This window comes from Girardinichthys multiradiatus, chromosome 24, assembly GCF_021462225.1.
Source record: "Girardinichthys multiradiatus isolate DD_20200921_A chromosome 24, DD_fGirMul_XY1, whole genome shotgun sequence".
In the NCBI taxonomy this organism is placed as follows: domain Eukaryota; kingdom Metazoa; phylum Chordata; class Actinopteri; order Cyprinodontiformes; family Goodeidae; genus Girardinichthys; species Girardinichthys multiradiatus.
The window spans coordinates 3,228,878-3,254,738 of record NC_061816.1 but is presented as its reverse complement, the minus strand read 5'-3'; the positions used below and the strand labels follow the sequence as shown (position 1 = coordinate 3,254,738).

The 25,861-nt window shown below is 39.6% G+C and overlaps 2 protein-coding genes across 3 annotated transcripts in view; one reads left to right on the top strand and one right to left on the bottom strand.

The window, feature by feature from the left end:
• Positions 1-25,861, bottom strand: part of LOC124861420 (zinc finger protein 260-like) — a 680,754-nt gene that overhangs the window by 142,805 nt on the left and 512,088 nt on the right. The gene's annotated exons all lie outside the window — the stretch shown is intronic.
• Positions 1-25,861, top strand: part of LOC124861150 (zinc finger protein 665-like) — a 41,101-nt gene that overhangs the window by 1,260 nt on the left and 13,980 nt on the right. Inside the window, exon 2 of the mRNA XM_047354672.1 lies at positions 20,815-21,159. Within this exon, the coding sequence (XP_047210628.1) occupies positions 20,815-21,159 (345 nt within the window). The remainder of the gene's footprint in view (positions 1-20,814; positions 21,160-25,861) is intronic.

Here is a 25,861-nt window from a genome sequence, read left to right as displayed (position 1 = left end):
AAATGACTTTGGCAAAGTCATGCATGCCCTGATGTCAGTGAGATCACCAAGGAGAAGTTAACAGAACCGTTAGGTTTTAAAAAGGGACATAGACTTCACAGTCGTCAGCATAAATATGAAATCACTCAAAGACCTCGTGGTACTAAAGTATGAGCAGCAGTGTTGGAATAATTCCCAAAACAAATGGACCCACTTGTAGAGATCGATGTTTCAGTCAAGCAGAGGAAGTCCAAATCCTGGGTCATGAAAAAAATCCTTAAAGATAAAAGTTTTGTTCACAATGGATATTACCTTCACCAGACCTATCCTGTTGTATTCTGGGTCCGGAGAAGCAGTAGTTGGAGAAACAGGTGAAGTCTGTGCAAGACGTTGCAGATTCCCAAGGTTGACACCTTGCCAGCACAGATGTAAAGGAATGGGGCGATCCGAGGACTGATCCAAGTCGACAACAGCTACCGGCCACAAATAAATGGGATCCAGGGAAGATGAATTGGACAGTGGAGGAACCGATCCAAATTGGGCCAGGAAAATCCCCGGAGACCGGGCTAAGTAGGCCCTCAGCTTCACTAGCCGCTCGCCATTCTTACCATGACATCTGTCACACCTTCTCCAGTGAGGTGGTTGTGGTGCCGGTACTCCAACCAGGAGCAGGAGACAGAAACTGTCTTTTTTTAAAGGCAATGTCAAAATTCTGCAGTAGACAGACGAAGCTCCAGAGGGTTTGGTGAACATACACCAATTATGAGTTGATAATAAAAAGTGAAACAACTGTTTTATTAATATAAAATATTTTATTAATATTTTATATTAATGAAACAGTAGAACAATAGAGAGCAGTATACGACTCCCCACACACACACACTGGTGCCATGTTTTTGTGTCAGTGAAACTGAGATGAGCCGTTTCATCTCCTTCCATCTCAGCATGGTTGGGCTTCATGATTTAGCACGGCTAAACCATAACCCAATGCTAAACAGACAGACCACCATTATCACTTGAACCACTCATTCTGGGTGGGGTGGCAATTTGTTGGAAGATTTGTACATAAATTATCATTGCTTAGTTTAAAACGATTCTTTATCCTTATGATTTATCACTAAAAGACATTTTCATTTATTTAGTTTGGTGAACTTTGATAGAAGTGGTTTGAATACTTTTCGCATTTATCTTGAGTGTTTTATGAACTATTAACAGAATTGTAATATTGCCTTAGAGTTGCATTTGGGTGTTTGATAAGCAGGAATCTGTATGTGTGCGGAGGAGTTCTGGGAAGCAGTCTGTTCGCACCCCAGACAATCTTCGCGTCCTTGAGTGCCAGATGTGGACGTGTGGGCTGTATCAGTATCTGGATGGAACCAGTTTTAATCAGTAGAACTTGTACTTGTGAAACTGTGCATGATCACACCCACAATGCTGTGACATGAGTGTTTTTTTCTTCTTTCTTTAATAAAAGGCTGTGACACACAGGGCAGCTCCTCTGAGAAAAGCTAGTCGCTGATTAGCAGAGGACTGTCTCTCCCTGGCCAGCCAAAGATAACTTTGACTCGCTTGTGTCTTCATTCATACCTTTTCTGAGTTTATCAGTGTATCTAACTCTGACAAAACCATAGGCAGATCAGCTGTGGGGTACCTAGTTCTTGTCTGCTCTAGGGTACCTGTGGGTTTGCACAGGATTCAGAGATACACCTGGGCTGCTTGGTCTGCACTCGTGGTGTTGAGTATTTTGTTGTCCGAATTGTTTTAGTTTTTAATCTGCAATTTTAAAAACCAGCAACAAAACAGAACTCCCCACTGTCACTAGAGTCTGCTGTTTGGTTACTTATTCAGCTACAGTGACGACAGAAACAAACTTTTAAGCTAGCTTTCATTCAACAGTGATAAGATACGCAACTTGCTCTACAATAAACTTATTTATCTGAAAAAGTGTCACACCTGCGACAGTGGTAGGGGTTCGTCTTGTAACCGGTGGGTTGCCGGTTCAAATTCCTGCTCTGTCTGTCTAAGTCGTTGTGTCCTTGAGCGAGACACTTCCCCTGCCTTTCCGGCTGATGGTGGTCAGAGGGCGCGGTGGCGCAGAGTGTATGGCAGCTTCACTTCTGTCAGTGTGCTCCAGGGCAAATGTGGCTACAATGTAGCTCACCACTGTCAGTGTGTGTATGAATGGGTGGATGAAAGATTGTAGTGTAAAGCGCTTTGGGGTCCTCGGACTAGATAATGTGCTATACAAGTGCAGGCCATTTACCATTTAGAAAGATGCAAGATCACTGGTGGACAACCAGCTGTGTGTAGGATCCAACCAGCCCCAGATGCTCTGGGAGTCTTTACAGCAGCAGACACACATTGGTGCCGTCTCTGGGGAGTCAGTTGGGAGGGTTTCCTCCACCAGGTGCACCTCTATGGTGCATTCAAGTACAAACTGTACACTGCACTGTGTATATATTAAAAACATCAATGTATTTAAACCTTTTTTGGTTATTAAATATCAGCATAATCTTATGAAAACATTCCCAAACAACATTGACCATTATCATGTGGTTTTATTGTATTATAAATATATTAATAGACAGACTCAAGTTAAATCTCCAGTCAGGGCTACGGTGCCCACTTTTAGAAACACTAGAACGTACTGATAAAATCAGATGAGAAATCTAAACATTTTTCTTTACTGTTGAATAAAGTAAAAACTTTTATACATTTATACGCTTGTTTGTCCTGAATGAAACGCAGTGAATCGTGACATTTGTGTATCGTTACTAAGTTACTGTTAGAAGTCAGGTAGTTTTACACAAATACAGTACAAATGCTTAATAAGATAATTTTAATTTTGCTTATTAAATGAAAAACAGTCACATTGTGTTCCATCACAGGATTAGGTTTGCTGGCCCAGATATGTACTGTATGTATATATGTATCATTCATTTATTAAAGTCAACTCTGAAACTAGAGAAACGTCTCATTTCTTCCTCCTTTTTGTGAAGCTAATCTATTTTTGATCATAAAAGACAACCAGATGCTCCAGACTGTTAGCTGCCAGACAGGAGACACACACACAAACAAATCCTTACTCTTGATAGGAGCTGCAGTTAATGGAAACCTGGTATCAGTCTCCTCCTTCACAGTGAGCTGCTCTCCTTCCTGACTGGTCCAGAGTTCCTCCTGTTCCTCCTTTATCTGGAGGGACTCTGGCTCCTGCTGATCCACATCAGGACTCTGTTCTTCAGGAGCCTCTTCTTTAACATCTGCTGGCAGCACTGAAACACATTACATGCATTATGAACAACTTTAACTTCATGTTTCTAAGCTGGTAAAGATTCACATTAGAGAAAAACATCTGATCAGCAGTTTAGAGAAAACTGAACCTCAAGAACTGACAGTTTAGGTCATGTGCAGAATCTCATATTTAACCCCTGAATTAAATCACTATTATATAAAACATAATTGCCTGAGTTTTGCTGTGAAGCAGATGGTTTGTGAAGTAGAGATTGTTCATTTGAATACAGCAGAAACAGCAGATATAGCAACATTTAGATATTTAGTATGAGGATAAGACAAAGGAGGCATAATTTAACATAAATCAACCACTAGATGGCAGCAACTTGTTCCCTAAACAAATCTTGGTATGTGTGAATTACGCATTAAGCGACATTAGTGGACAATGTCTAAAGGAAATCCATCAGAACCCATGAGATCTTTTCTATTTTATGATCAGTTTTAATTATCAATTAACACTTTATATCAATGAGCGTTATTATTCAATGATGGAAACATGTGTTACTCCATGCTTGTGGCTTTATGTTCAGAATATTTGACGTGCAAACGATAGGATATTATGCACCGCAGGAGCTCTCTCTACATCAGCAACAAGACGATTACAGAACAGTTCCAGATCATTCAGAGATCCTAACCAAACTTCTGGAGTGAGTTTGCTGCACTGAAAGTAAAGGGGCCGAATAATATTGCATGCCCCACTTTTCAGTTTTTTATTTGTTAAACAAGTTTGACACAACCAATAAATTTCATTCCACTTCACAATTGTGTCCCAGTTGTTGATTCTTCACAAAAAATGTGAATGTTTTATCTTTATGTTTGAAGCCTGAAATGTGGCAAAAGGTTGACCAGTTCAAGGGGGCTGAATACTTTCGCAAGGCATTGTACCCGTTACTGCTTGTTTGCTCCTCAAAATATAACAAATAACACATTGTTAATTTATTTATTAATGTATTATGAATCTACTATACATAAAATCATAGTTTCATTGAAAATACTAGAACTAAAATATGTTTTCCAGTTAAATTCTTCTTTTGTTAGTGAGCAAGTTGGAGTGATGTGGAGCCTGCAGGCAATTCCCACTGCAATCTCCTCATAATGCAAGAAACAAGACAGAAAATGGTTTTCAGGTGAAAAGGATTTTGTGTGCAGCTGTAAGAGCTTCTTTAATATTGGGATTTTTATTATTCATTGTGATTTTATTTTATGTCATATTGCATGAACAAGCTGTAAGACTTTTTTGTGTGCTCATGTAATGGTGTCCAATCTCAGGTTGTGACAGACTGCAAACAGTAAAGGAAAAGTTTAATATTATTTGGTTGTAATACAGAGTTATTATCAGTATAAGCAAGTCTGCATCAATAAAGGCAATGTTATGTTTATTCAAAAGATTCAAGATGAGGTGATCTATGTGTGCTATGAGTTTGATGGCACTACAACATGCTATAGTGAAGTTATTGACCATATTATACAGATTTTACTGAGTATTTGGCTATTTAGGCTATAGTGTGGGAAATTCCAAATGTTTTTTCTTTTTTTTTAGTATTAATTTCCAATCCAAGAAATGTGGTATGAAAAACGTGACATCACATACACATACAATGATTTTAATGACAATACACCTCTCCTTGGCGACGTTATTGAATATTTCTCCATCTTATTTTCCTGGTGTTGCAATTTGCAGACGGTCTCTGCGCATTTGAGGAGCAGCGATCTCTGCATAGAGGCCAATGCAAGTCTCCCAGCGCGGTGTTAGGCTCGTTTTGAGGAAAATACGATTGTAGTTCACTGTCTGCCTTGCTGTGGTTGCAGAGAGGTGTTGGTTTTCTAGAAGTAATGTTCCGCTGATGAGTTATTGATCCGGAAAAGCCGAATCTGTGAATATCTTTCTAACTTTACCAAAGTTATCCTAACAACAAGTTCTAATTCAGAGGAATAATCCACCAGCAGACTGAAAACGGCTCCTAAACTTTAACTACCATCCACACAGTTGGCATGAAGAAGGAAACATCCAAACCTAATCTGGGCTGGAAAACATCATCCATCATCTGGTGTCTCTTCCTCTGCTGCGTCCTGCCGCTGTTTGAGCTCCTGCTTCCCTCCAGTTTCTTTGACCAGATGTTCCTCAAGCTGCTGGACTTCTTTCCAGAGTTCATCAACTGCTGCTGCTGCAGCTCTCTTACAGCTTTATCAACACTCCCGCTTCTGGGCTGCTGACGAACAGGGAACAAAGGGTGAAGAACCCGAAAGAGATCCACGTGTTTGGGAAGAGGGGGGCGGGGCCAGCGGAACCGGAAATAAGCGTATTGTTCTTATTATGTATTACTGTTGCACGTGTGTTTTTACAGTTGTTTCCAAACACGATGTTTCAAAGTGAATATTTCAAAATACGGATGAAATGTGTTGAGACAAGGTAACAATTAAAATGCTGAGCAATGAGCCAGGAGGCCCCAAAGAATGAAAAACATTTGAACATTAGAACAAACTTCCAAGGAAACACAGATATTTCTAGTTCTACCTGCCTTCTTGTTCCAACAGGTTTGGATATCATTTATATTTAGGTCAGAATCCTTGTAGACTGCAATAAATGGAGATTTTAGTCTAGAAAAGTTGCATTTGTGAAAATAATAATGGATTAGTGATTAGTTCTCAACATTTCTGATCATATTTAGGGATATAAAATGTTCAAATATCAGAAAAACAAACATTGTCCACCATATCCAGGATAAATCAGGAAATATATCCTTCCAAACCGTTTTGATTCCTGAGTCACACGAAGAATGAGGGTCGCAGAGGTGTGGGTTATATCAGCATCTTTACATTACTGGAGGAAATGTTTGATTTAAATCTGTGTCATATTTGAACAAATACTCCTCATTGTTTATTAGTTATGAATATTTGTTTAGCAACATCCACACCTTTACCTCTTATATACTTTAACTGTTTCCAAACTGTAACGTCTCTCATCAGATAAAGAAAAAAAACATTTCACACACATTTTATCAGCTGGAGAAATTAACCAGGCATCAATCAGACAGGAGATATTAATGTAGTAACTCAGAACCACTAGAAACACCTCACAGAACCACTAGAAACAGCTCTCAGAACCACAGTTTATTCCTCAGATGAGATTAAAATAGGACAAATGATCATACTTGTAAAAATGCCCATTTTCTTCTTAAACATATTCATGATTTAACAGTTAACTTATCAAAGTAAAAACAGCTCAATGTATTTACCAGTAGAAAGCTTAATATAAATGATTTATGGTCATGGTCAATGGACCTTATGGTCCATTAAAGGTGAAAGCAGAAGACTAATATTTTTCTTTTTAAACCATCTATGTGTGAGCATCTGGAATAATCTCTGCTGGTCCAGATGTGATTTTCACTGTCTGGGATTTTCTGCCTCTGTTTATTAATGAAATAAAATGTATGCATGAATTTCTTTGGATCAGATTCTGAGGAATGCAGCAGCATGGAGAGGGGGCTGGGTGTGAAGTTTGTTATAGAATGAGGAGATGTTGAGTCTGGTGTGGAGGGGGATGGACCTAGCAGGGGCTCTGCAGATGAACCGGTTGAAGAACAGGTTTGTTCTCTGAACGACTGAGTGGGGTCTGTCTCTCTGTTTGGATCCTATATTTGCATATAGGGGGTCCTTTTTGTTGCAGAGGACAAAGTCTGTGGGGAGGCATGTCATCATAAAACCCCAAATCAGGTCTCATGGTACTCCCTCTGGGTCTTAATTATTACCCTCCGTTTTATTTCACAGTGACCTTACATCAGGAGCTTATTTTAGAACCAGATCCACATGGAATGAACAATGAGATCTGAATACTGACTGTGAACTCATATGGATAAACCATTTAAGGTGAAACTGTCTGGTATCTCAGACTGCTTTCAGCCCAGATTTAGAGACCACCATCTCCAGATGTCAGTGTAAAAGTTTCAGCCTCACCTGATTTGGACATTCATGACAGTTTTCCAGTAACATCTGTAAATGGTTTATTCTTAATCTAAACAGAAATCAGCCAAATATAACACAATTTTCTATTAAAATTATGACTAAAATGTTGATTAAACAGAATGTAGGAAAGATTCATATGTTTGTGACGCTGTAATTTTCAAATTCCACATTACATGTGGCAGAAACACAGTGACATCTGGAGATGATATACTGTGTAATCTGGCAAGAAACCATCCTGGGATTAACTTTATATTCAAATGATAATTGATATGGTGATCATATAGACAACACTTACAAATATGAGGGGCTTTTATTTTGAAATTCCATATTACATGAGGATTAAACTTTTACACTGACATCTATACATGGCGTCCTCCTAATCTGGACATAATTAGCCTGAGATAAAAGAGTTTTTTCCTTCATTATACATTTGAGAGGTTTCCATGTTTATGGGCCTTTAATTTTGAACCTCCATATCTCATGTGGATGAACCTTTCACAGTCACAGCTGTAGATGTTAGTTGTGAAGTTTTTAAAATATGATACTTGAAGAAGGGTCACTTTAACAGTTTTTACACGGCTCACACTGAGGACCTTGGAGACTTCAAGTAAGTGTTTTGTCTTCTCAGAAAGGTGCTAAACTTGTTTTAAATGCAAGTTTTAGGTAGACTTTCTTATTTAATGTGTCTCTTTATTTTCATAACTGTTTATATTTTGGATTCTAACTGAAGGCATCAACACTGTGAATGAAAGCATATGGAATTATGCAGTAAACAAAAGGTGTGAAATAACTAAACATCTTTTATACTTTTAGACCCCCTTGCTTTGATGGCTGCTTTATATGGCATTGAGTGTAAAGACATAACATTTTCTCATAACCCTGTCCTGTCTGACCATTTCTTAATAACCATTCCGTTTAATTTAACCGAATACTCCACACCTGAAAGAAAATTTCATTAGAAAGTTTATAGTAGATCATTATCAGACTGTAACAACCTTTAGAGAATCTGTTCCACTTTTAATTTCCTCATTATCACAGAAAAACACAGTGGAGGGCAATCATTTTGTTTCTCCCCTTCACAAATTGATTCTCTTGTTCATAGTGTTACTTCATCATTGCGTGGTGCATTCGACAATGCAGCCCCCTTGAAAAAGAAGGTAATTATTCATAGGAGGCAGGTTCCCTGGTTTAACTTTGATCTGCGTACTTTAAAGCACAATGTTAGAAAATTGGAGAGAAAATGGCGCTCTACACACCTAGAGGATTCCTACTTAATCTAGAAAAATAGCCTACTGTTGTATAAAAAGACACTTCGCCAAGCTAGAACAGCTTATTTCTCATCATTAATAGAAGAGAACACAAATAATCCTAGGTTTCTCTTTAGTACAGTTGCTAAACTTACACAGAGTCATAGCTCTGTTGAGCCATCCATTCCCTTAGCTCTCAGTAGTCATGACTTTATGGGATTCTTCTTAACTAAAATTGATTCTATAAAAAATCTAAACTTTGACATACTCCCAAAGATGATTACTTTATCCTCAGCAAATGAGACAACATTGGAAATAGCTGTAGAACCTGATCTGTGTTTGGACTGTTTTGATCCTGTGGAGTTTCCTGAGTCATCAGAAATATTAGCTTCATCTAAATCTTCAACTTGTTTGTTAGACCCAATCCCAACCAAATTATTTAAGGAAGTGTTCCCTCTGATTACCAGCCCCATTTTAGATATGATTAATCTATCTTTAGTAAATGGATATGAACCACTGACTTTTAAGGTAGCTGTAATTAAACCTTTACTTAAGAAACCCTTGCGTGATCGAGATGTCTTGAAAAATTACAGCTCTACATCCAATCTTCCATTCTTATCTAAAATTATTGAGAAAATAGTTGCTAATCAAATGTGTGAGCATTTATACAGCAATGACCTGTTTGAAGAGTTTCAGTCAGGTTTCAGAGCTCATCATAGCATTGAAACAGCTCTGCTGAAAGTCACTAACGATATTCTTATGGCCTCAGATAATGGACTTGTGTCTGTACTTGTCTAGTTAGATCTCAGTGTTGCATTTGATACAGTCGATCACAATATTCTCTTAGAAAGGCTGGAATATTCTGTAGGGATCAGGGGAACAGCGCTAGGCTGGTTTAAATCTTATTTGTCTGACAGATTCCAGTTTGTTCATGTAAATGATAAATCATCTTTAAACTCCAGGGTTAATTGTGGAGTACCACAGGGTTCAGTACTTGGGCCAATTCTCTTTACTATATATATATGCTTCCAATTGGTAAAATTATCAGGCAGCATAGAATAAATTTTCACTGTTACACTGATGATACTCAGCTTTACTTATCTATAAATCTTGATGAACCCAACCAGTTAGATAGACTACAAGCATGTCTTGAAGACATAAAAACGTGGATGACTTTAAATCTTTGCTTCTAAATTCAGACAAGACAGAAGTTGTCGTCTTTGGACCAGAGTCTTTGAAAAAGAAACTGCTTAGTCAATCACTTAACCTGGATGGCATTAAATTGACCTCTGATAATAAAGTAAAAAACCTTGGTGTTATTTTTGACCAGGACATGTCATTTAAATCCCATATTAAACAGGTTTCTAGGATTTCCTCCTTTCACCTCCAGAACAGGGCTGCACGGTGGCACAGTTGGTAGCACTGTTGCCTTGCAGCAAGAAGGTCCTGGGTTCAATTCCCAGCCTGGGGTCTTTCTGCATGGAGTTTGCATGTTCTCCCCGTGCATGCGTGGGTTCTCACCGGGTACTCCAGCTTCCTCCCACAGTCCAAAAACATGCCTGTTAGGTTAATTGGTAACTCTAAAATTGCCCTTAGGTGTATGAATGAGTGTGTGTATGGTTGTATGTGTGTTGCCCTGCAATGGACTGGTGACCTGTCCAGGGTGTACCCTGCCTCTCGCCCGTAGACTGCTGGAGATAGGCACCAGCTCCCCGTGACCCACTATGGAATAAGCGGTAGAAAATGACTGACTGACCTCCGGGACATTGCCAAAATTAGAAATATCCTATCCAGGAGTGACGCTGAAAAACTAGTCCATGCATTTGTTACTTCAAGGCTGGACTATTGTAACTCTTTACTATCAGGATGTCCACAAAATGCAGTTAAAAACCTTCAGCTGATTCAAAATGCTGCAGCAAGAGTTCAGATGAAAATTAAAAAGAGAGATCATATTTCTCCTATTTTATCTTCCTTCATTGGCTCCCTGTTAAATCCAGAATAGAATTTAAAAGTTTCCTCCTCACATATAAAGCCCTTAATGATTTAGCTCCATCATACATCAGAGATCTGATTGGTCCATATGTTCCTAACAGAGCACTTCGTTCTCAGACTGCAGGTTTACTGGTGGTTCCTAGAGTCTCTAGAAGTAGAATGGGAGGCAGATCCTTTAGTTTTCGAGCTCCTCTCTTGTGGAACCAGCTCCTGATTTTGGTCCGTGAGGCGGACGCCCTGTCTACTTTTAAGGCTAGGCTTAAACCTTTCCTTTTTGATAAAGCTTATAGTTAGAGTGGCTTAGGTTATCCTGAGCTATCTTCCTTATTTTTACCTCTCCCTTCCTCCCTCCCTGTTGGATGGAGTAACAGGGAGTCAGGTTTAGCCTAAACTGACTCAGTTATGGTTGAGGTGCAAACATCCTCCATATCTGCTACCTGTATGACCCCTTGTCTTTTCCAATGGTTATAATCAATCTGACAGAGAGAGGTATCCCTAACGTTGTGGTTTTTAGTATAACAATGGCCATCAGATAGATAAACTTTATCAGTTTATTATTTTACTTAGTTCCCCTATACGTGGCCCGCTCTGGAGTGGCCGGGCTCTGGCACTTGGTGGTTTGATCTGGCCTCCCCGACGGCCCCGCGCCATTCCGGACCCTTTGTGGGTGTGCCTTGAGATGACATTGTTATAAATAAGCGCTATATAAATAAATAAACTGAACTGAAACTAGTAGCTACACCTGGCCTGACTACACCTGACTCTGTGTTTACCTGTGACACCTTTCTGGAGAGGGACATTGTCCAAGCTTCTGCTGGCAACAACTTAATGCTCACCTTCTACAGATGATACACTTGGCCCTGTCTTTCAGTGTTTAACCCTTTCTCTCTCCTAGATATAGCAATTGCCTGATCTTCCACTGTGACTAACTCTACGGGCTCTCTTTCAGACTCTATCCTTGAAAACTGGCTCAAAGTTGATCTGTGCTTTCTTTCTAGATAAAACGACTAAAGGAGCTACATCCACTAACATTTACTTTTCCTTCCCATAGAAAGTACTCCTTGATCAGTGCTTCTGTGTTCTTTTTGTGTCTCTGCTCTGTTCTCTCAAACCCCCAGTCGGTCGTGGCAGATGGCTGCTCACACTGAGCCTGGTTCTGCTGGAGGTTTCTTCCTGTTAAAAGGGAGTTTTTCCTCTCCACTGTCGCTACATGCATGCATAGTATGCGTATTTACTTCATTAAGATCCTGAATGGTCAACTTCTTACTATAATTATAAAAGTTAATTATTGAAATTTGATGATTTCCTATCCAGATTTTAGTTACTATTGATTCATGATTCTGCCCTATTATATCTTAGACCTTCTGGTACAATAACTGCCACTCCCCCACCTAGTCTTTCCTTTCGATCATTCCTAATTGTTATATATGCTTGAATTATAAAATCCAATTGGGGCTTAAACCAAGTTTCTTGAATACAAATAAGGTGAGGCTTGACTATCAAATCTGAAATGTATTTCTTAAATTCTTGACCATTACTAATGAGACTTCTTGCATTCCACTGGAATATAACTAACACGAGGAAGAAGGAAGTCCACCACATGTTTGAGGTTGAAGAGATTGAGTCTCGTTAAGTTTAATTTTAATTGATTCCCAACTAGCGTTCTTAATATCAAGATATTTTTGAGCTGCTTTTACAATTATTTGGATTTATTCCATTTTCCTTTCTGTTTGGGCAGTGCAATTTATAACCTCAACTATAAACAAAAAAGTCCCGTTTTCTCATGAGTAGAGTGTCATCTTTGATCTTATTACATCCCTGACAAACAGAATTTCCTGTTTCTACAACTGTCACTTTCTTTTGTTGCATCGTTGGTTGAACTGGTACTTTTTTAGCTGCTTCTGCATCAGTGATCCCATTAGTAATTTTAATTTTCTGCACTTCCACGGCTCTTTTACAAGCTGCACAGTCCCTGAAACCTGAACTATGTTCACCTCTACAATTACTGCATTTCAAGGGAGCTCCCTGTTCACATTTACCATACTCATGATCCCAGCACATCTCCCACACTTCTGCTTCCCCTTACAAACTGCAAATGGCGGAGGACTAAATGGTCGACATCATAACTCATAACCCACAAATACTTTGTCAGGTAGGGTTCTCTCTTCAAACTTCAGCATGATATAAAAACTATCAATCTATTCTCCATTTCTGTTTCTTTTTAAACACCTGATTTCAACTACTTTCCCTCCTGATAGGTTCGATTTAATATCATCAATGGGCACATCAGGTGAAATACCTGAAGTAACACCACTCACATACTTTCTGCTATCTAATATTTTCCCCTTCACAGTCTCACCCAGAACTTTGTTTAGATTCAGTGCCTTTTCTTTTTGTTTAACATCATTGCAAATGATCAATAAAGATCCATCTCTTATCACTTTAACATATTTCACTTTTCCAACAAGTGAGTTGATTTCTTTAGTAAGTTTATTTGGGTTCCACTTACTGAACGACAAACCCTCTTTGACAAATTTTAAAACTACTTTAAACTCTGTCATCACATCTGCCTCTCCTTCAGCTTCCAAGATAGAAGATTCTATTTGCTGTCTTGATTTTTTATGTTTATGCTTAATTTTTTGAGTTTCCCAGACCCCTTCATTGTCCCCACCATCACAACCCACATCCACTTCTCCAAGTTCACTTCCTGACACATCATTTCTCTCTGATATCTCCTGAATCTGCAGACCTCCACCGGTCCGACCAGCACTTTTTTTGGCCATCGTAACTCTCCAGCATCCAGTCAGGGCCTGCCCCCCCAAATAATATTCAATGGTCATATCCTGACATCATCGAAGCCCCGCCCACTGAGAGCAGGAAGTGTAGTGTTTTACTTTGAAAGGTTCATAATTGACTACATCACCTAAACGACATGAAACTGTCCCCATGTCAAGATGGTCTAAGTTGGTCTCCAATACTAAGAGGTTTGGCTGGAGGGTGTGTCCGTGGAGGCGTGGCAAAGTCTGACATCACGCCATGGCCTTAACTTTGGCTCTAAATTACAATTGCATGGTCCAATTTATTCCAGACTAAATAAGGTTGATCTTTGTCAACCCTCAAACAACTCTACTGGATTAAATTGGAATTTGGATCAACGGCGTGCCCTAGGAAACTTCAACTGATTTATCTACCTCATACATCATTGGATCTACACCAAATTTTGTGTGATTCATCAGTGAGGACTGCTCAACATATTAGCATGGTTGATTCATGATATCAAATTAGCCACGCCCACTGACAAAAAAATTACAACTTTATTTGCTGATTTTAGTCTCTGCAAGTTTCGAACTTTGTCTAATAAAAAGTAACAATTTGACATGACATGATCAAACCATGACAGTTTTCTAGTTACGTGTGTAAATGGCTTATTCTTAATCTAAACAGAAATCCGCAAATTAAAATAATGAATAATATGTTGATTAAACAGTATGTAGGAAGGCTTCATATGTTTGTGATACTGTAATTCTTAAATTTCACATTATATGTGGCAGAAACACTTTCAGTGACATCTGGAGATGAGTTACTTTTATATTCAAATAATAATTAATATGGTGATCATATAGACAAGGCTTGCAAATATGAGGGACTTTTATTTTGAAATTCCATATCACATTAGGATTAAACTTTTACACTGACATCAATACATGGTGTCCTCCTAATCTGGAAATAACGAGCCTGAGATAACAGATTTTTAGGTCATTATAAATTTGAGAGGTTTCCATGTTTTTGGGGCTTTAATTTTGAATCTCCATATCACATGTGGATGAACCTTTCAAAGTAGCAGCTGTAGAAGTAGTTGTGAACGTAAATGCCCTAATGCTTAGTACTCCAGCCCCATAAAACACAGTGAGTGCTGGCTGGTCCGTCTAGCTTGACTGCAGCCTCTGATGCTTGAAGAAGGGTCACGTTAACAGTTTTTACACGGCTCACACTGAGGACCTTGGAGACTTCAAGTATATTCCATTCAGACAAATTTATTTAATCATTTACTGCAGTTGTCTCACCTTTCTCTCCTCAGACTAGGATGCTGTAAGCTCTCAGGGAGAAGCTGTGAAGGTTTCTGTTCAGTTCTCAGCTCGCCATCATGTCAAGTGAGAGAGCTAGACCTGAGTGACAACATCCTCCAGGATTCTGGAGTGAAGCTTCTGTCCTTTGGGCTTACCAGATCACCCTGTGGACTGGAAATCCTCAGGTCAGTCATTCTGGTCTCCTGCTCATTGCTAGCAAACTATCCTTCAGCTGCAGTGGATGCCCAGACATTTGTTTCAAGTCACCCTCAGGTTATCACATTTGGAAAGAATGTTTTTCACTTGTTCTTCTTCTAATATTTTCTGACTGAGTATCTGTAACCTCTGAGGAGACTATTTTAAACCCCTGTCTTCAGTTCTCATATCACCATCATGTCAAGTGAGAGAGCTGGACCTGAGTAACAATAATCTGCAGGATTCAGGAGTCAAGCTAGTGGTTCCACACAGGGGAGTCCACACTGCAAACTATAAATTCTTAGGTCAGATTAAGTCTTTTTTTACTTGTTGTCTTGCAGTAATCTTAAACGTTGAACATACGTACTGTCATAACGTGTTGTTGAACGGAACCAGAGTGCAGAGAGACGCTTGGGAGCAGCATGGCAAGTTTCTCTGAATATCTCTTTTAATGACAAGAAAAATAAACTTACTCATGAGTCCAGAGCCAATCTTAAGCTGAGACATAGAACAGGAAATAACCAGGAGTAACAGGAGAACAATGAAAATAACCAAACATTTATACTGAGGGAAGAGGAGTGTGAACCAATGAAAAAGGCTGACAGGTAATCAGATGAAAATGATAACAGGTGTGGAACTGGGTTGCAGAGGAAACCTGAGGGAAGGTGACTGATTACAACAAACGAAGCTAGACTGCTGATGGAGAAAACAAACACATGAGAAAACAATACTAAATGACAAAACCCAGAGAACACAGATCTAAAGAGAGCAAAAATAAAACACAACTCCAAAAAGGCAGAGCATGACATGTACAGCAAACAGTAGATATTGTCCCTTCCTAAAGAACCAACTTATAAAATCATTAAGTCCATTTCCTGTTTAGGCAAGGCAAGTTTATTTATTCAGCACATTTCAGCAACAAGAACATTTAAAATTCTTTACATGATTAAAAAAAGTACATTGCAGTTGCATGATAAAGTAAAGAACAGTTGGACTACAGGCTGAAATTAATTATGTTTCAGTTAACAGTTTAAATGGAACAATCAAATGCAACTCAAATTGGTTTTTAACCTTGATTTAAAAGAACTCAGGGATTCAGCATCTGTGCAGGTTTCTGGAAGTTTGTTCTAGATTAGTGGGGCATAAGAACTGAATGCTGCTTGTTTGGTTCTGGTTATGGGGATGTTGAGTAGGCTTGAACCAGAAGACCTGAGTGGTCTGGAAGGTTGATACAACAGCAATAGATCTTTAATGTATGTTGGCGCTAAGCCATTCAGTGAGTTATAAACTAACAAAAGTATTTTAAACTCTATTCATAGAGATAAAGGGAGCCAGTGCAAGGACTTTAGAACTGGGGTGATGTGCTCCACTTTCTTAGTTTAAATGGAGATTAAACCTCAAGATGGATTTCATCATTTTGAAATAGAATTTTAAATATGTGTTTGATGTAGTTTGTCATATCTAACCTAATTACTATGTGCATTCTAAGTCATCAGCCCTTCCATTTCCTCCCTGGCCTGTAGGTGGCTCCACTGCACCCTTGGGACCATCTGCTCAACTGTTCTGTTTCTTTAAATTCATAATTGTAAAGGATGAGATGGTCAACTTCCACACATTGTTTCTGTTTCTTCTCTGATTTTTCTTGCTCCCAATGACACCTCATTGATGATGTCAGCATTACATTTTTATCTTTCACTCACCTTTAGCTCATCATGTATTCTATAATATTTATGTTCCTGTAAAACATCTGCAAGCTGACAAAACTACATGGAGTTAATGTTCTTTGCCACTGTTCTTTACGTGCCAAACAAAACCCGCTGATATTTTGGACTGAACTTGTTTGAATTCAAATATGGAGGTTTAGGTCTCAGCTGCAGCTGTTAGCAACATCTGTACAGTTTAATGAGTAACCTGCAGGGAGGTCATTTCCATTTTGTCTAGACAGTGTTTGCAAATTTCAGACTAAAGCTTGAAAAGTTTGAAATCTTTTTAAAAGCTGCTCTAGAATCTTAAAACCTTGGATACATTTAGTAAATCGCATGTATTGGACAGACTGGGAGACTTATAATAATGTTTATTTATGACAGAAAGTGTTTGTTGGGTTTAAAAGTCTCTGGATGTTAGTTTACACAAGAACAGATCAAAAAAACATTTCTCTGTTGGGAATTTATTAAAGATTTGCTCTCATAAGCTCTCCCTTCTGTTCAACTCACTGAACACACTAAGGTGCACACAACATCCCAGAGGATGAGTAACAATCGTTCAGTGCAAACATGTTTTACACAATGGATGACTTGTAATAAAACTTCAATGATTAGTTCTAAAAAGGTGGGGAGTGGAATCTGTGGTTCAGACTTTAGACCCCCTCACTGGAGATGAAGCCTTAGTCCCTCTCTGCATTGAGTTGTCCTTATCCCTGCGGGTCGGTCCGTCTTGTTCCCGTAATTCAGAGAGTTAATGATCATTTGTTGACATATGAGGCTCACAATCTATCAGATTTACACCTATCAGTTTGTGTCAGTATTACATGTCACCCAATTCAATTCAGTTTTATTTATATAGCGCCAATTCACAACACATGTTGTCTCAAGGCACTTCACAACAGTCAGGTACATACATTCCAATTAATCCTAACAATTGAACAGTGCAGTCGGAGTTAGCTTTTTATTCAAATTGGATAAAAAGTTTTTCTATCTAAGGAAACCCAGCAGATTGCATCCAGTCAGTGACTTCCAGCATTCCCTCCTCCCGGATGAGCATGTAGAGACAGTGGACAGTCACTGGCGTTGACTTTGCAGCAATCCCTCATACTGAGCATGCATGTAGCGACAGTGGAGAGGAAAAACTCCCTTTTAACAGGAAGAAACCTCCAGCAGAACCAGGCTCAGTGTGAGCGGCCATCTGCCACGACCGACTGGGGGTTTGAGAGAACAGAACAGAGACACAAAAAGAACACAGAAGCACTGATCCAGGAGTACTTTCTATGGGAAGGAAAAGTAAATGTTAATGGATGCAGCTCCTTTAGACGTTTCACCTAGAAAGAAAGAACAGATAAACTCTGAGCCAGTTTTCAAGGTTAGAGTCTGAAAGAGAGCACATATAATTAGTTACAGTAAAAGCTGAGTCAATCGCAATATCTAGGAGAGAGAAAGGGTTAAACACTAAAAGACAGGGCTTTGTGGATCATTGGTAGAGGGTGAGCATTAAGTTGTTGCCAGCAGAAGCTCGGACGATTTCCCTCTCCAGAAAGGTGTCACAGGCAGACACAGAGTCAGGCCAGGTGTAGCTTCTAGAAAGAGAATAGAGAGAACAAGGTTGAAAGCTGAAATAACAGCAAACAATGCAAAATTGGAGAGTAGTGTGAGAATGTAGCGAAGAGGGTGAAAGTGGTCGTTATGTCTTCCAGCAGCCTAAGCTTATAGCAGCATAACTACACAGATAGTTTTAGTTCAGATTATTTAGTTAAGCGGCGCTTATTTACAACAATGTCGTCTCAAGGCACCCCACAAAGGGTCCCACTGATGGTCATTGTTATACTAAAAACTACAATGATTGGGATACCTCTCTCTGTCAGATTGATTATAACCATTGGAAAAGAGAAGGGGTCATACAGGTAGCAGAAATGGAGGGTGTGTTTGCACCTCAACCATAACTGAGCCGGTTTAGGCTAAACCTGACTCCCCCTTACTCCAACCAACAGGGAGGGAGGAAGACGGAGGCAAAAAATAAGGAAGATAGCTCAGGATAAACTAAGCCACTCTAACTATAAGCTTATCAAAAAGGAAAGTTTTAAGCCTAGCCTTAAAAGTAGACAGGGTGTCTGCCTCACGGACTAAAGCTGGGAGCTGATTCCATAGGAGAGGAGCCTGATAACTAAAGGATCTGCCTCCCATTCTACTTCTAGAGACTCTAGGAACCACCAGTACACCTGCAGTCTGAGAACGAAGTGCTCTGTTAGGAACATATGGAACAATCAGATCTCTGATGTATGATGGAGCTAGATCATTAAGGGCTTTATATGTGAGGAGGAAAATTTTAAATTCTATTCTGAATTTAACAGGGAGCCAATGAAGGGAAGCTAAAATAGGAGAAATATGATCTCTCTTTTTAATTTTCATCAGAACTCTTGCTGCAGCATTTTGAATCAGCTGAAGGCTTTTAACTGCATTTTGTGGACATCTTGATAGTAACAAATTACAATAGTCCAGCCTTCAAGTAACAAATGCATGGACTAGTTTTTCAGCGTCACTCCTGGATAGGATATTTCTAATTTTGGCAATGTTCCGGAGGTGAAAGGAGAAAATCCTAGAAACCTGTTTAATATGGGATTTAAATGACATGTCCTGGTCAAAAATAACACCAAGGTTTTTTACTTTATTATCAGAGGTCAATTTAAGGCCATCCAGGTTAAGTGATTGACTAAGCAGTTTCTTTTTTAAAGACTCCGGTCCAAAGACAACAACTTCTGTCTTGTCTGAATTTAGAAGCAGAAAATTTAAAGTCATCCAATTTTTTATAGTAAAGAGAATTGGCCCAAGTACTGAGCCCTGTGGTACTCCATAATTAACCCTGGAGTTTAAAGATGATTTATCATTTACATGAACAAACTGGAATCTGTCAGACAGATAAGATTTAAAGCAGCCTAGCGCTGTTCCCCTGATCCCTACAGCATATTCCAGCCTTTCTAAGAGAATTTTGTGATCGACTGTATCAAATGCAGCTCTGAGATCTAACAGAACCAGAACAGACACAAGTCCATTATCTGAGGTCAGAAGAATATCATTAGTGACTTTCAGCAGAGCTGTTTCAGTGCTATGATGAGCTCTGAAACCTGACTGAAACTCTTCAAACAGGTCATTGCTGTATAAATGCTCACACATTTGATTAGCAACTATTTTCTCAAGAATTTTAGATAAGAATGGAAGATTGGATATAGGTCTGTAATTTTTCAAGTCATCTCGATCAAGCGAAGGTTTCTTAAGTAAAGGTGTAATTACAGCTAACTTAAAAGCCTGCGGTACATATCCATTTACTAAAGATAGATTAATCATATCTAAAATGGGGCTGGTAATCAGAAGGAACACTTCCTTAAATAATTTGGTTGGGATTGGGTCTAACAAACAAGTTGAAGGTTTAGATGAAGCTAATATTTCAGATAACTCAGGAAGCTTCACAGGATCAAAACAGTCCAAACACAAATCAATGTAAGTAAAGAAAGTTATAATTATATGCAGCAGTGAAAACTGATCATTGTCATTTTAACTTCAAATTGATCTTCTTAAAAATGAAAGAATACACATTTTTCCCTCAGTGTTACTGTAGTTGCTGTTGCTAATGTCTTACTTTAGTTTCTGCATAATGTTATGCTGCCAATCACTAGCTGGAGTCTGCTGGTCATTTCTATACATATTATACTTTGCTTTATTGCACCCATCTGTGAAACTCCTGAAGTTTGCAAACCTGAGATGGTCCTCACACATAGACAATGTTCAGAAGAAGGCCCAGCAGAGACTGTACTTCCTAAGGCAACACAAGAAGTCCAACCTTCCAGAGGAGCAGCTGGTCATTTTCTGCACTAACAATATTCGGTCTGTCCTGTCTTTGTCCATCTCAGTGTTGTTGATCCACCAAACAGGACAGGTCAGGACTGCAACGAACAATCAGGTCTGCAGAAATAATCATCAGGGCTGGCCTTCCCTCCATTCAGGTATTATACAGGTGTAGGGTCAAGAGAAAGGAATCTCTGCAGACCCACACACCCACACACCCTGGAAAATGGGAGAAATGAGGAGTACAGGAGGGCAGAAATAGTACGTCTCAGATTTGCGCACACATGATTAAATAGTACCTTATTCATAGTAGGAAAACATATTATAGGTAAATGTGATTATTGTAGAAAAGATTAAACTGTTTAACATATTTTGTTTTATTGTCAGAAATATAGTATTGAAAGAGTTCAGCTGATTTAGAATCAATAAGATTCGAATTATTACAGACAAATTCAATATCTGATAGTTCTGAAGCTTTGCTAAACTATTTTAAAACGACTCGTTTGTGTTCGTCGTTCCACTCCATACCAGTTGGTGGCGGTAATGCACATCTACAGGTATTTGCCAACCTACATAAAATCCTACAAGAAGAAGGATTTCCGGTTCCGCTAGCCCCGCCCCCTCTTCCCAAACACGTGGATCTCTTCCGGGTTCTTCATCCTTTGTTCCCTGTTCGTCAGCAGCCCAGAAGCGGGAGTGTTGATAAAGCTGTAAGAGAGCTGCAGCAGCAGCAGTTGATGAACTCTGGAAAGAAGTCCAGCAGCTTGAGGAACATCTGGTCAAAGAAACTGGAGGGAAGCAGGAGCTCAAACAGCGGCAGGACGCAGCAGAGGAAGAGACACCAGATGATGGATGATGTTTTCCAGCCCAGATTAGGTTTGGATGTTTCCTTCTTCATGCCAACTGTGTGGATGGTAGTTAAAGTTTAGGAGCCGTTTTCAGTCTGCTGGTGGATTATTCCTCTGAATTAGAACTCGTTGTTAGGATAGTGAAACATCAGCAGGAGCTTCTGGAGCCCAGCTCAGAAATATTAGAGTTTGAAACGACAGAGGATCATCTAACTGCGGTGAAGTGAGCCGACGATCGCTGACGGTAGAAATCAGATGCGTCCATCCATGGTGTATTACGGTAGAGGAGCGGTATGGGAGCCGCTGGAAGCACAAAGATCTGTTTGTTGGGAATGATTACAGCTGCAGGAGTTTTGGACAAACATCTCATGTTGTTTCAGTTTTAATATTTGAGGAAGATGTTTAATGCTACTTATATGATAAGTAAAATATAGTTGATCAATAAATGAATAAAGTTAAAGCAGATATGTTAAAATAACAATGTTGTATTATGACACAGTCATTTATCTAGTCACCTAAAATTGATAAATGTATAAATTAATGAATTCTGACTGAATTAATTAAAAACAGCCACATTAACAGTCTGGATTGTAAAAACACTCATCCTTTCATGTTTGGTATTACATTACCGCCATCTCCTGGTAGGTGGTGCAACTGTCTCTCTGCAATCTGAAGATAATCTGTAGATGTCTATTTCTTCCATCTTCTAAGTAGTGCTGGTGTTTGGGTTCTGGTCAAGGTAGATGAACTCTACAGGGCCTTGAAAGAGCTTGAATGTGCCTTGAACTGTTGTTCTGTTCACAAACTTCATAGTATTATTATTTTATTATGTAGACCAAACATAAAGAGATGATGGTTGCGAAATAGATGAAACAATACTACACTGTTTTCACAACACATGTTGTCTCAAGGTCAGTTCAGTTGAATCATACAGATTCCAAGTCAAGGACATTCATTCCAATTGATCCTAGTTATCAAACAGTGCAGTCAGATGCAGTTTATTCTTCAAATTGGTTAAATAATTTCTAAGGAAACCCAGCAGATTGGATCCAGTCAGTGAGTTGCACCATTCACTCCTCCTGGCCATCTGCCTAGACCGACTGGGGGTTTGAGAGAACAGAAAAGAGACACAAAAGGAACACAGAAGCCCTGATCCAGGAGAACTTTCTATGTGAAAGAAAAGTAAAATGTTAAAGGCATTATTAGCTCCCTTAGTGGCTTCATCTAGAAGAGAACAACTAACAGATAAGCAGATAAACTCTGAGGCCATTTTCAAGTCTAGAGGATTCGAGAGAACACATACAGGTCCTTCTCAAAATATTAGCATATTGTGATAAAGTTCATTATTTTCCATAATGTCATGATGAAAATTTAACATTCATATATTTTAGATTCATTGCACACTAACTGAAATATTTCAGGTCTTTTATTGTCTTAATACGGATGATTTTGACATACAGCTCATGAAAACCCAAAATTCCTATCTCACAAAATTAGCATATTTCATCCGACCAATAAAAGAAAAGTGTTTTTAATACAAAAAACGTCAACCTTCAAATAATCATGTACAGTTATGCACTCAATACTTGGTCGGGAATCCTTTTGCAGAAATGACTGCTTCAATGCGGCGTGGCATGGAGGCAATCAGCCTGTGGCATTGCTGAGGTCTTATGGAGGCCCAGGATGCTTCGATAGCGGCCTTTAGCTCATCCAGAGTGTTGGGTCTTGAGTCTCTCAACATTCTCTTCACAATATCCCACAGATTCTCTATGGGGTTCAGGTCAGGAGAGTTGGCAGGCCAATTGAGCACAGTGATACCATGGTCAGTAAACCATTTACCAGTGGTTTTGGCACTGTGAGCAGGTGCCAGGTCGTGCTGAAAAATGAAATCTTCATCTCCATAAAGCTTTTCAGCAGATGGAAGCATGAAGTGCTCCAAAATCTCCTGATAGCTAGCTGCATTGACCCTGCCCTTGATAAAACACAGTGGACCAACACCAGCAGCTGACACGGCACCCCAGACCATCACTGACTGTGGGTACTTGACACTGGACTTCTGGCATTTTGGCATTTCCTTCTCCCCAGTCTTCCTCCAGACTCTGCCACCTTGATTTCCGAATGACATGCAGAATTTGCTTTCATCCGAAAAAAGTACTTTGGACCACTGAGCAACAGTCCAGTGCTGCTTCTCTGTAGCCCAGGTCAGGCGCTTCTGCCGCTGTTTCTGGTTCAAAAGTGGCTTGACCTGGGGAATGCGGCACCTGTAGCCCATTTCCTGTACACGCCTGTGCACGGTGGCTCTGGATGTTTCTACTCCAGACTCAGTCCACTGCTTCCGCAGGTACACCAAGGTCTGGAATCGGCCCTTCTCCACAATCTTCCTCAGGGTCCGGTCACCTCTTCTCGTTGTGCAGCGTTTTCTGCCACACTTTTTCCTTCCCACAGACTTCCCACTGAGGTGCCTTGATACAGCACTCTGGGAACAGCCTATTCGTTCAGAAATTTCTTTCTGTGTCTTACCCTCTTGCTTGAGGGTGTCAATAGTGGCCTTCTGGACAGCAGTCAGGTCGGCAGTCTTACCCATGATTGGGGTTTTGAGTGATGAACCAGGCTGGGAGTTTTAAAGGCCTCAGGAATCTTTTGCAGGTGTTTAGAGTTAACTCGTTGATTCAGATGATTAGGTTCATAGCTCGTTTAGAGACCCTTTTAATGATATGCTAATTTTGTGAGATAGGAATTTTGGGTTTTCATGAGCTGTATGCCAAAATCATCTGTATTAAGACAATAAAAGACCTGAAATATTTCAGTTAGTGTGCAATGAATCTAAAATATATGAATGTTAAATTTTCATCATGACATTATGGAAAATAATGAACTTTATCACAATATGCTAATATTTTGAGAAGGACCTGTACAGTTAGTCACAGTAGAAGCTCAGCCAGTGTCTAGGAGAGAGACAGGGATAAACACTGAAAGACGGAGCCAAGTGGAAGGTTTCACACCTAAACACAGAGCCAGGCCAGGTGTAGCTTCTAGGGAAAGAGAACATAAAGTTAAACTCCATCAACCCAGACATCCTCCATCAGAAGCTCACCCAGCTCACAGTGCCGGCCTCCACCTGTCTGTGCACATCAAATATCCAGTTTTGCCTCAGACACAGAGTGGATTTAGGTCTGGATTTGACTGGGCCATTCTAAAATGTCAATATGCTTCCCTGTCCATCTGAAGAAAAGCATCCCAACAGCATGAAGCTACCACCATGTTTGGCTGTAGGGATGGAGTGGTCAGGGTGATGAACAGTGTTAGTGTAGCGCCAAACATAAAGCTTTTGGAAGTTTGATCAGTTTGAGTCTCATCTGAGTATGTGTATATTGTAAATTTGTATATTCTGTAATGCAAAAACAGAACAAAAGAGCAAAGTGTACCGGAGTCAAATTCCTTGTTTGTATGTACGAACTTGACAATAAAGCTGATTCTGATTCTGAGTAGAGCACATTCTTCCACATTTTTGCTGCATCACCTACAAGCCTTGTAACAAACTCCAAACAGGGTTTCTCCTGGCTTTCCATAAACGGTGGCTTTCTTCTCAACACTTGCCCATAAAATGTATATTTGTGGAGTGCATAATAAGACTTGTCCTTTGGTCAGGTTCTCCCACCTGAGCTGTGGATCTATGCATCTCCTTCAGAGTTGCCATTGTCACCTTGACTGTTTCTCTCATGAATGCTTTCCTTGTCCGGCCCAGTCGTTCAGGGCAGGGGTCTGCAACCTGTGGCTCCTGAGCCACAAAGGGCTCTTAATAACTGGCTGAAATTGATAAAGAACCAATGCATTTTTAAAGGGGACCAATTATGCAAGATTCACTTTTCTTTAAAGCTTCTACAAACAGTTTGAAAAGAAAAACATTTGGCAATTTTTTGACTGTAAATGAATGTTTTAATCCCACCCTGACTATCAACTGAAGCAGAGCTCCACCCACTTGATTTTCAGTAAACTCTGGATCTTCACCATCCAGAGAGCAGCATCTCTCCTCTCTGCTTCTCCTGCCAGTCCCCCTTCACAATAAAACTCCTCAGCCTTATTTTATAAGTTCTGGCTGGGCTGTGGTCCAGATAATTATCCCAGTGGATCATTTTGTAAATAAAAAACATATAGAAGACATTCTTGCATAAACAATAATACAAACATTAGTATTGAGTTTATGTTTTCATTTTTTATCATTTCACCAGATGACTTTAATGTGACATTGTCACACAGTAACGTTAATAGCAGCACAGCGTAGTACACTGATGCCTGGAGGCAGAGCTTCAACCATCAGTGGGTCCATGGAAACGACAGTTATCGTACCGAGCAGAGCGATACCGAGTGGAGCGGAGGCAGATGTTCTGATGTTGGCTGCAAAGACCCACATGTGTCCATGCACATCCTCCTGCTGTCTGATAACAGAGATTCATCTGCTGGCAGCCATCTTCACGTGTAGCAAGGAGACGCAGGTCTGCAGAGACATACTATCGGAGAGAAGTCCTGTTGGGGGGCGTGGTCAGATACAGCTAATTTGCATAAAAGTGACAAGAGCCTTAAAATAGCTAAAAATAGGGGAAACTGAGGAGGTGAAATCTCATTGTCTGAGGATGATTTTGTGCAAAAATTTAATTAACATGTTTTGTATAGCCCATAGACCCACCCAAATGTTTAAAAGGACATATAATAGGTCAACTTTAAAATAAAGA